The sequence below is a fragment of the Lactuca sativa genome, chromosome 3 (assembly GCF_002870075.4).
Source record: "Lactuca sativa cultivar Salinas chromosome 3, Lsat_Salinas_v11, whole genome shotgun sequence".
Taxonomy (NCBI): Eukaryota; Viridiplantae; Streptophyta; class Magnoliopsida; order Asterales; family Asteraceae; genus Lactuca; species Lactuca sativa.
Window position 1 is genome coordinate 314511683 of NC_056625.2, and position 11684 is coordinate 314523366.

The 11684-nt window shown below is 32.9% G+C and overlaps 2 protein-coding genes across 3 annotated transcripts; one reads left to right on the plus strand and one right to left on the minus strand.

The window, feature by feature from the left end:
- The first annotated feature begins 4907 nt into the window (after positions 1–4907).
- LOC111907207 (mitogen-activated protein kinase homolog MMK2) lies at positions 4908–7568 on the plus strand. The gene is made up of 6 exons (XM_023902996.3): positions 4908–5249; positions 6072–6201; positions 6274–6411; positions 6531–6863; positions 6946–7129; positions 7198–7568. Exons 1-6 carry the CDS (start codon positions 5074–5076, stop codon positions 7371–7373), a joined length of 1137 nt encoding a protein of 378 aa, XP_023758764.1. The 5' UTR covers positions 4908–5073; the 3' UTR covers positions 7374–7568.
- Positions 7569–8078: 510 nt separating this feature from the next.
- Positions 8079–9874, minus strand: LOC111907208 (uncharacterized). Of its 2 annotated transcripts, none has more exons than XM_023902998.3 (5): positions 9461–9874; positions 9121–9275; positions 8977–9043; positions 8551–8596; positions 8079–8353 (listed from the first exon to the last, which is right to left on the minus strand). In XM_023902998.3, exons 1-5 carry the CDS (start codon positions 9834–9836, stop codon positions 8260–8262), a joined length of 738 nt encoding a protein of 245 aa, XP_023758766.1. In that variant the 5' UTR covers positions 9837–9874; the 3' UTR covers positions 8079–8259. The 2 variants fall into 2 exon arrangements, with proteins under 2 accessions (XP_023758766.1, XP_023758765.1); XM_023902997.3 differs by having other exon boundaries at positions 8551–8602.
- Between the last annotated feature and the right edge of the window lie 1810 nt (positions 9875–11684).

Below are 11684 nucleotides of genomic sequence, written 5' to 3' on the forward strand. Positions count from 1 at the left end.
TTTTGTATGTTTGTTCTCTGGTAATAGTGTAAAATGTATGTTTTTACTTGAAATAGTATAAAATGTATGTTTGTACTTGAAATAGTATAAAATGTATGTTTGTACTCGAAATAGTATAAAATGTATGTTTTCCATATTTGTAAACCATTTTTACTAGAAAAATAGTATGCATTTCTCATGTGAGAATATCACTATATGAATGTAATGGAAAATGAAGGTTTACAGTAGAATTGTGTAAAATACACTACTGATGCATTAACTGCCTTGTAACCAAACTGGTTAATTAAGGTTTAAATGTGATTAGGTTATAACCATGCTTGATTGACTAGTATAAAACACGACGTTCTTCAGGCGTCGAAAAAGGTAAGACATTTGTCACCCGTGGACCTACAGGTCCCACTGTAGCTAGTAGCAAGGAGTGGGATGGTCAATCTCGTATAGATCTATACACAAACTCACGCTCTCCCTCCAGGAGACTCTGGTTGGGATTCGGTTTCTATGGCCGCAAACAGTTCACGGCCACTTGAAGATTCAAGTGTTTTCGGCTGTAAACTCAAGTGTATGTTCTTGGTGTTCTTGGTGAAACCAAGGAGATCCAAGGGTTTGCGGCTGTAAACCCAGGAATGAAGGGTGATTGATCGATGAGAAAAAGAACATTAGATGTTCTTATCAAGATCCGAAGGTGAATCAAATGATCCTCGGATGATAGTTGAGAGAAAACTAGGGGTTTTTGATTGAAGATCTTGAGAGAAAAAGCTTGAGTTTTCGGCTAGAAGTGTAGAAGCGAGGATTATTTCAGTCAGACATATATATATATATATATATATATATATATATATATATATATATATATATATATATATATATATATATATATATATATATATATATATATGGTAGTTTACGGCTGAAACCGTTTACGGTCAGAAGCGAGTTCACAGCCGAGAACGAGGTTCTCAGTTGCGAGACGTTTACGGTTGCGAAGGGGGTTTTCGGTTCCTGTGAGGCTCCTCGGATTTTGAGTGTTTAAATTTCAAATTTCCACAGCCCCTTTTAACTAAGTGTTTAACATGTAAATGTTATTAATCTAACCTTAAGATTACATCAAAGCACAAGTTTGACTTTTATTGGATAAGTTTGACTTTAGTTGACCAAGTTTGACTTTTATTTGATAAGTTTGACTTTAGTTGACCAAGTTTGACTTTTACAAGATACAAATTACGGGTTGTAACATATTGAGATGTTAGTATTGAGTCCTGGTATATAGGATATTGTTATGCTGTAGTAATCTGTAGACCTGTATGTTTGTCTGTTAACTGGTTATATGTTATCTGTCATGTATATGTAGACATGTTATGGTTTGGGGTTGAGGCTTTACTGCTTTGTGTGTGAGCTAATAGACTGGGGGTATTCCAGTCCGATGACTAAGCTGAACCGATGGTATTCCTGTCTGATGACTGAGCGGACCCGTTGTATATTTGGTATTCCAGTTCGATGACTGATTGGTCCGGGGGTATGCTAGTCTAATGACTGATTAGACCTAGCATGTAAAGTTGTATATGCTATGTTGTTTGGTGGTACTTTGGAGGAACTCACTAAGCTTTGGCTTACAGTTTCAGTTTATTGTTTCAAGTATTTTAGATGACTGTGGCAAGACGAAGACGTGATCGTACATATCCTTCGAAGATACAGTTTGGGAGATTTTATGATGTTCGAATCTTGGGGGATATTTATATTTGACACTTGACTTGATATGGTTTTGGGATTGAAAACAATGGTTTCTTTTATTTTAAAAATGAAAAATTTTATCGTAGTTTTTGGGATGTTACTATATATATATATATATATATATATATATATATATATATATATATATATATATATATATATATATATATATATATATATATATATATATATAGGGTTATGTTCATGTGAGACGGCCTAATTTTGTGAGACCGTGAGACGCATTTTTTATTTTTTTTATTTTTTTAAATTTTTTTTAATTTTTTTAGTTAATTCAAGTTCCGAAAATAATATTTAAAAAAAGATTTTTTTTGATTTTTCCATTTATTTTGCATTTTAAAATTATTTTTAGAATATGTACAGTGTAATATTCTATTTAGAACATTTCACGTATTTTTCAAAAAAAATAGGATTTTTTTTTTATTTTTTTTAGTTAATTCAAGTTCCGAAAATAATATTTAAAAAAAGAATTTTTAGATTTTTCCATTTATTTTGCATTTTAAAATTATTTTTTAGAATATGTCAGTGTAATATTCTATTTAGAATATTTCACGTATTTTTCAAAAAAAAAAAAAAAACGGGATTTTTTTATTATTTTTAATTTTTTTAGTTAATTCAAGTTCCGAAAATAATATTTAAAAAAAGAATTTTTGGATTTTTCCATTTAGTTTTCATTTTAAAATTATTTTTAGATTTGGTCTCATGGTCTCACAAAATTAGAATGGTCTCAAATGAACCTGAACCTATATATATATATATATATATATATATATATATATATATATATATATATATATATATATATATATATATATATATATATATATATATATATATAAGAGTTTATTTGATACAAACATAATTTTGTAAGATCGTGAGACTAAATATTTTTAGTGAAATATTCTAATATTCTATTGTTCGTAAAAAGAGAATATGCAATATATTCTAACATTATATGTTTTGGAATATTTTAATGTAAAATATGTAAAAATTATTGTTTTAAATAATTAGAATATTACACATATTTAAAATTACTACAAAAATATACATATATAAATTTATAATAAAATAATAACATTTTAATGAATATATGAATCATCAAACGATAATATTCATATTAGATTTATTTCAACAATATACATATACAACATTCATTACAGAATAATAAAATAAACATAGTGTTTTTACGTGCATATACTTTTTGTTGTTTTTATTTGAACTTTTATATATATATATATATATATATATATATATATATATATATATATATATATATATATATATATATATATATATATATATATATATATATATATATATATATATATATATATATATATATATATATATATATATATATATATCAATGCGATTTTGGGTTTGTTGTTTTTATATTAGAAACCAATGTATTTGTCCATTAACTAGTTAATAGATGATATATAGATAAAAAAAATCATTATCAAGCCTATTCAAAAACAAAACCATCTCCTTATTAGACACTATAACGATCAGTTAACTACCACGCCCTTATAAAATGAATTTCTTATTCATATAGGGTGTGTTTGGCAAAAGTAGCTGTTAGCTGAAAGCAGGTAGCGGGTTGCAGGTAGCTGGTAGCGAGAAACTTTAGCTTTTATTTTTTATATGTATGTTTGGCAAAAATAGCTGGAAGCTTTTGAAATATATAAAATTGCATAAAAGGACATTTGATTAAAAATAAATAAATATATAAATATATTTTTAATGGTAATTATGGAAATTGATTTCAAAAGCTCATGAGCGTTTTGTTAAACGTTACATAAATTAGCTTTTAGAATTGGAGCGTTTTGTTAAAACTAAAAGCTAAACGCTCCTACTGCCAAACGAAGCTTTTTGTTTAAACTAGAGCGTTTTATTAAAAGCTAGAAGCTAGAAGCTCCCAAACGCTTCCAAAAGCTTCATGTCAAACACGCCCATAGTATTTGTTTGAAACAATCTTAGGAATTTATATGCTATTAAAACGACATATAATTAGAAACCATATCATAATAAAACAAACTTTTGATTAAAATAGTTAAGAAATCTAACAAGTCTCGTAGACAAAGATAACCTTCTTTTACAGCATCATTAAAAACCAATTGGTAACTAAAATCGGATTATAAGTACTAAAATGATGATTAAATTATAAATTAGAAGGAGCACTCATAGAACAATGCTAATGTTGTTAATTGAATATGCAAACAACATAATAATTATTTAGTTATTCTTTAAGAAAAAAAAATCATAACAAGAATCTAATTTCTTAGTAGATAATTATATAAAGTCATATGAACAAGTTTCCTTGTAGATAATTATATAAGGTTATATGATCAAGTTGAGTAACCAATAACTTTTATATTAATTAAAACGATACATAACAAATAAAGTTGTTAAGATCAAGATTCTATGTATGATTGTTTTTGGGTTTCCAAGATCAGGATCATCCCATAAAATAAAACATAATTTTAATTTATAATTTTAAAAATAAAAAAAAATTCAAAATTTCAATTTGTTGTTCAAAAGTTATAAAAATTTCAAAATATTAATCATAAGTCAAAATACAAAATAATAAACGATAAATTGTTAAATGGTAAAAGATATAAAGTAGTAAAAAAATCATTTAACAAAAAATCATTTAAAAAAAAAATCAAGAGAATGTTGGATTGAATCGGATCCTAATCCTACCAGCGATCATACCCTAAATACGATTCGTTTACGGTCCGACTCGTTTTTTATAAATAGGATCGTAGGATCGTCGTGATTTTAACAACCATAATAACAAGAATCATAGAATGAAATAATAGTTTACAAAGTAAATTACCATCCAAATTGATTTATATGTAAATAAATTGGTCAAAATTTTATAAGAAAAGTTTTTCCGAAATTAATAAATAGCACAAAGGTATTGTTTCTGTAAAAAGCAATTCACCCCACCATAAAATACAAGCTCTTCGAGAAAATGATCCACCATGAAAATGATTTCAACTTTGATGGAGTTTGTGAAATAATGAAAACCGTAACAGGTGTATGGTGATCGAATCACCCATCAAAAAAGTTTTACACCATACACACATTTATAATTCAACCACACAAAAGACGAACACAAAAAGCACTATACAAAAAGGTAAAATTTCTTCACGGGTAACAACATATCAGCTCCAGTTCAAAAGTTTCTCTCTCTCTCTCTCTTCGGTCTTCATTGTCATGAGTCATAACAACTCTAAATTTAGAAATGTCAAAGACCATATCTTCTTCTTCAATCCCAAAATTTAGGTTGGATCTAGAGAGAGAAAGTCGCTGAAGGAAGCTATGTCTGTGGTGGAGTCAAGCTCTGCTACTACAGCGGATCAGAGTAACGTTAAGGGGGTTCTTACACATGGCGGTCGTTACGTTCAGTATAATGTGTACGGTAATCTTTTCGAAGTTTCCCGGAAGTATGTTCCTCCGATCAGACCTGTTGGTAGAGGCGCTTATGGAATCGTTTGGTAAGACTCGAATTCTGTTGGTAGTTTTTGAAACGTTTACCATGATTTGGTGTTATTATGTTTGATTTTATTCTGTGATGTTGATCGATTTTGTTTGGGGAATCGTGGAATTACGTGCTGTAGTTATGGCGATTTGTATTTGATCATCATCGTAAGGCTCTTAGATGTAGTGGTTGATCATATTAGGGTTTATCAGCGATTGATTTGCAGGAAACTTGATCTTATAATCCTATTTGAATTCATTCAACTACATTTTGATGGTGCTTGTTATCTGATTTACGGGTAACTTGAGCTTATAATCATTAGGGTTTAAACTCTCTTAATTTAGTAGAATCTTGAGCTCACGATCCAGATTTAGAATCATTTACTATTGTTTATTGTTTATAAATAGGAAAATAGTTACGTGTTGTTTCTTTTTGACTTCTGGACAGAATGACTTAATGTGTTCAGCCAAAAACCATGGGTTAATGTATTAAGATACCGACTCTTTACCTATTTACTATCATGTTGAAATTGATGAATGTTGTGAATTTTTTTGGAATGTAAGGATAAAATGGTCATTTAGTCTAGGAAAGTAACATACGTTATGTATTCAACACTTTATATACAGACACACATCATTACCCATTCAGCTACTTTAGAGTAAGGAGTTTTCCCCCATTAAGTCCTAAGTTTTTACAAATATGTCTGTCATTTTTTCCTTCCATTTTCCTGGATACATTTTAAACATCACAAAATGGAAAAAGAAAAAAAGAAACAGGGGATTACTGATATTAATTCTCATTGTTTCGAATAAAGTTGACTTTTTTTTTTTTCTTCCAGTGCTGCAACGAATGCGGAGACACGTGAAGAAGTTGCCATAAAGAAAATTGGGAATGCTTTTGACAACAGAATAGATGCGAAAAGGACTCTAAGAGAAATTAAGCTTCTTCGTCACATGGAACATGAAAATGTGAGTTTACAAACTCTAATTTGATGGTATTGATTTGGGTTGAAGGGTATTTACGTGATTTGAGGTGTACAGGTTATTGCAATCAAAGACATCATACGGCCTCCACAGAAGGAAAACTTCAATGATGTTTACATTGTTTATGAGTTGATGGACACGGATCTTCATCAAATAATACGCTCTAATCAACCTCTGGCTGATGATCATTGTCGGGTAACTATGTGTTTGTTGTTATGATTCTTAAATTACAAAAATGGTCCCTATGCTTTCTGATTTTTACTATGTTTAGTCCAAAACTGAAACGTGATGTTTTGATAAATTGATGATGGCAGTATTTTCTTTACCAAATTCTAAGAGGACTGAAATACGTTCATTCGGCACACGTGTTGCATCGTGATCTAAAACCAAGCAACTTACTTCTGAATGCAAATTGTGACCTAAAAATTGGGGATTTTGGGCTTGCAAGAACCACTTCAGAAACGGATTTCATGACCGAATATGTTGTGACTCGTTGGTATCGCGCCCCTGAATTGCTCTTAAATTGTTCCGAGTACACGGCCGCCATTGACATCTGGTCCGTCGGCTGCATCCTTGGTGAGATCCTCACTCGACAGCCCTTGTTTCCAGGCAAAGATTATGTTCATCAGCTCAGACTTATCACAGAGGTAATTAATTAATTATTATCACGACACAAATGAAAGGGCAATTAAGTAATTTTGGTTTGATTTTTTTTTTTTTTTTTTTTAGCTCATTGGTTCACCTGATGATGCAAGTCTTGGCTTTCTAAGAAGCGATAATGCAAGAAGATATGTGAGACAGCTTCCTCAGTATCCAAGACAACAATTCTCTGCCAGATTCCCAAATAAATCCCCTGGAGCTTTAGATCTGCTTGAAAAGATGCTTGTATTTGACCCAAACAGGCGTATTACAGGTATTTTTACCATTTATTTTTATTTTTTTTATATACTAAATTAACATGTTTAAATATAAATATTGCAGTTGATGAGGCGTTATGTCACCCGTATTTGGCACCTCTTCATGAAATCAACGATGAGCCGGTGTGCCCTCATCCTTTTAGCTTCGACTTTGAGCAGCCTTCATGCACTGAAGAACACATCAAAGAGCTTATTTGGAGGGAGTCTGTCAAATTCAATCCTGACCATCCAAATCACTGAGATCATCTCATCTCATCTCATCTCTTCTCTTCTCTTCTCTTCTCTTGTACACCTACCTTACCAACAACAAATTATATATGCTAGAATTACTCTGTATTATCCCTCCTCCTCCTCCTCCCATAATCTTCTTTATTACAACAACCGAGATACACAATAATAAAAACATAATGGGCTTATTGGGGTTTTTACTTTTTACATCATTTGTTTTTTTTTTCTTTTTCTTTTTAACTTTCTGAATCGATTTCTTGTAATATTCAGTTGTCTATGAAGCGAGAGTTTACCCTCCTCATTGCTTTACCTTCTCAATTCTCATATTTGATGACTGCCAATTACTTGTTGGTTATTTTCTTTCTCCTATTCCTGACCAATGTACAACTGTCACTGCATAAACTACAATGTTATATGCATGATGTTTGAGCAACTGTGAATGAACCATATGTGCAAATTTGGACAACGAACAATGTTACCACATTTAGAGGTATTTTAGTAACAACACTTGCATAATATTTTATGTCCTTGTCATCAATTGTCTGCATTGCACAAGCGTTCGTTCCAAAAACATTGTAAAGGCAAAAACAGGTCTGATTTGTTTGTAACCATAACTTGGAAGCCACCAAGTTAACCAACTTATACAAGTTATATACACCAAGTTAACATCATTGAGTCTAAACTTTTGGTTAGATGAACTCAATATTAAACAAAAGAGAAAAAAGCATGAAAGGAGATTATATAACATTAATTAAGTACAATTTCTAATTAAAGCTCGACCTATATAGCAAACCGAATATGCCCAAATATATATCCACAAATTCTTTGTGTTATGTAGAATAAAATTATATCATATATAATTAATTATATATACAGGATGAATGAATATAGGCAAAGTTTAGCCAAGTTTGTTGTTGCCCCAAAATCCTCTACTAGGCTTTAGAAGTTGTTTGAATAATGCCATCTTTGGCACATTCCAATGCTCCACATGCCTGAAAATAATTTACCACTAAATAAATACCTCAGCTTTTCCAAGCAATTTACATTCTTTCAAGGGGTCTCATTTTTTTTATTTGGGTTTTCAATATATATATATATATATATATATATATATATATATATATATATATAAAATGGAAATAAAACAAGAATCATATGAGCAAAACTTGTCATTAGTTATATTTATTACCTGCATACTTTTCCTGATTCTTTGCTAATGTAATACTCCGTGTAACCTGTAGCTGCAATGAAATGCGGTTGTCAAGAAGACAAAACAAAATTGATATGACAACTCTGGACATGCAATGGTAACACAATACAATTGGTGTTGAAAGCATTGGGTATGAACTCTGAATTCACCGGGACATAAGTTGTAAATTTTTATATCATACAAAAAAGTGGAATATGAACTTGGTTTCAAGCTCTCATGATCATCATGATCAAAAACAGTACTACAAAATTTATTCGGACTCATATCAAAAGATTAATGACATGGTAGCAACCCTCATCTTAATAACATTTTGTCATTTTATCCCATTTAATGGTATTGTAAAATTTGTAGGTTTATTTTACTAATTAATCTAATTTATTAAATATGCAAAATGGATGAAGATACCTGAAAGAATAGGTTTCCATGGAAATGACATGGTGCAACTGAAACGCCAATGCCCAATTCCTTTATCCTACAACACAAATGATTCAAAATCCATTCTTATTACACACTGAATTACTAGGAATGTATGTAGTTGCAGAGAAATACCTCAAAATCCTCCCATTTCATGAGCTTCATGTTTGATTTCTCAATAAGAGACCCAAAATTTGTGCAATTTCTTTTGAATCGACGTAGGCCTTTAAACGAACCTGCTGGATCTGCAAATTCACAGTCGTCTTCATATGCGTCTAGTGTAAGAGCACCTAAAATCAAACATAAACTGCAATTATTAAAGCCTGATGGATAAAACTAAGAATTTTCTACCCTAAAACTGAATTCAATGAAGTAAAATTGAGCATGTCTACAAGTAATTGCTTTTCATCACCAAATTTGAAATTCTCGGAAACTGGAGGTGTATAAACTAAACGGAGTACGATTTAATGTTTACCTGTGACGAAATACGACCTCTGATAATCCTCTTTGATAGTTTCAACGATAATTGATCGGTCAATTACTCCGACTCTATCTCCAGCAAGCTCGATGCCTCTATTAGCTCCGTCATCGATGTTCTCAGGTGAACGGAAAAACGAGGCAGCAATTCCGAGAAGCTCGGAGCCATACCAAGCGGTTTTGAGCAGTAGGTTTCCGGACTCGGAGACTTGACCGGTGGCGGATGTATCCGTACTTGTTGTGTTGTCTCCTCCTCCAGTGCACTGGAGTTTCGTGAAATTCAGGTACCTTTTTGATCGGAAATCGCTGAGAGACTGGTGGCCGGAGAATCGGTGAAAAGTGACGGAAGTAGTAGGCGAGAGAGTGGTCGCCATTTTAGTGAAGGAAAGGAAGGATCCATGTTGACGGTTTTTATGGTGGTTATTGTTTTGCTTAATAATACAAAACAATCATTAAAATAGGTAAAAGATAATAAAAAATCACCAAACTACAAAATCACCAAAAAGATATAATATAGCATTTCATTGACTTTATTTGTAATAGTTTTAGCCAGCTAGGAATGGGCAACGGCTATCCTGTTATTCCGAGGTGACATCCAAAAGACGGCAATATAACGTCGGAAACACCGCCCCCGATACCCGTTTTTGGCCGTTACGTTAGGAGGCGTTGTGGTGACAACGGGAAGAAACGGTGGCTTGCATCAAGTGAACGGTCACTTTTTCGACCGTTGCGAAACGGTCACGTAGTAAAAAAAAAATTACGTTTTAACTCCAATATAACTTCAAATTTTTACCTACACATTCAACTTATTTCTCTCATCTTATTCCATACAAATCAACCATTTCTCCTCCAAACACAAACACATCCTCTCCTCTCGGTTTTGTACAAAATGAGGCGTATGTGAATACCCTCAACTCGTAAAGCTCACCGCAACTTCCATTTTCCAACAACTTTGTCAATTCCGCCTCACCTCCATCACAATTCCCTACAACCCTTCCACAAAACATTTTCAACACATTTGCTTCCATGCAACAAAATACCACACAACCACTACCCACGCAAAAAACGGTTGTGGAGACACTAGTGAGGGGGGGGGGGGGGGTTGAGAGAACAAGAAAGAAAGGGAAAATGGTCGCGGTGGAGCAATCAGAAGAAGAACCTCCAACATGGTGGAGTGCGGAGGAAGAATACGTAGGGATATCAAAAAGTCACGTGGGGGCCCCGTCCCGTATGGGGGCATTTGTTGAAAAAAATCGAGGACGGGGGCGGAGGCGGGGGTAAGGTTAACCCCTGTTTTAATTTCGGGAGCGGGAACGGGGGTTGATAGTCCTGTCCCGAAACCCCCGTAGGGGCCCCGTTAATAAATTATATAAATTCACATATATTAATTATATAAATATAATAAACAATAAAATGATTTTTACGTACAAAAATTCAAAAAAAAAAAACACGTTTTAAAGTTGTTTGTATTATGTAAATATATGTTATAAATATCTATTTGTTACCCAAAAAGTAGTTTCTTTTAACCCAAACAAAAACTTAGTTTAGCCCAAATAAGTTAGCTCAAAATCAATCGGAGGCGGGGGTCAGAAGGGGAATTCGAGGACGGAGGCGGGGGCAGAAAGGATGGAGAGTTCGGGGGCGGGGGAACGGGAAAATTTTGGGGGCGGGGGCGGGGGATGCAATCCCCGTCCCGTTTGCCCCCGTTGACATCCCTAAGAATACGCGTTGGCAGTATTATGGTGCGGGACATCAAAAAACTCAATTAAGGGAAACGATATGAGAAAATGCGCTTTTTGGGAAGTTGTGATCGGTAAATTTCAGACTATTTTGAAGAAGGATGAAAATTATCTCTATCAGGATACGATGAGTAGCAAGTGAACTCAAATAAGCAAGAAGTGCACCAAGTTCAATTCCATCTACAACAAATTTTCCTCGCACAAGCAAAGTGGTACGACCGGTTTTGATGTTTTTAGAGCTGCGAGGGACCAATATCATGTCGAGACGGGTCATGTTTTCGAGCATGAAAAGATTTGGGAGATTGTTAAGGATGGCTCAAAATGGACTAAAACAGACACATTTTTGGAACAACAATCCAAGAGATCTCGTAGCTTGGGTTCGATCGACGTTTCGGACGCATGCACGAACATCGACCCCAATGCCAACACGCATGAGCTACCAGACGACCTCAACGACATCAAAGAGATATCCCCGCCTCGACG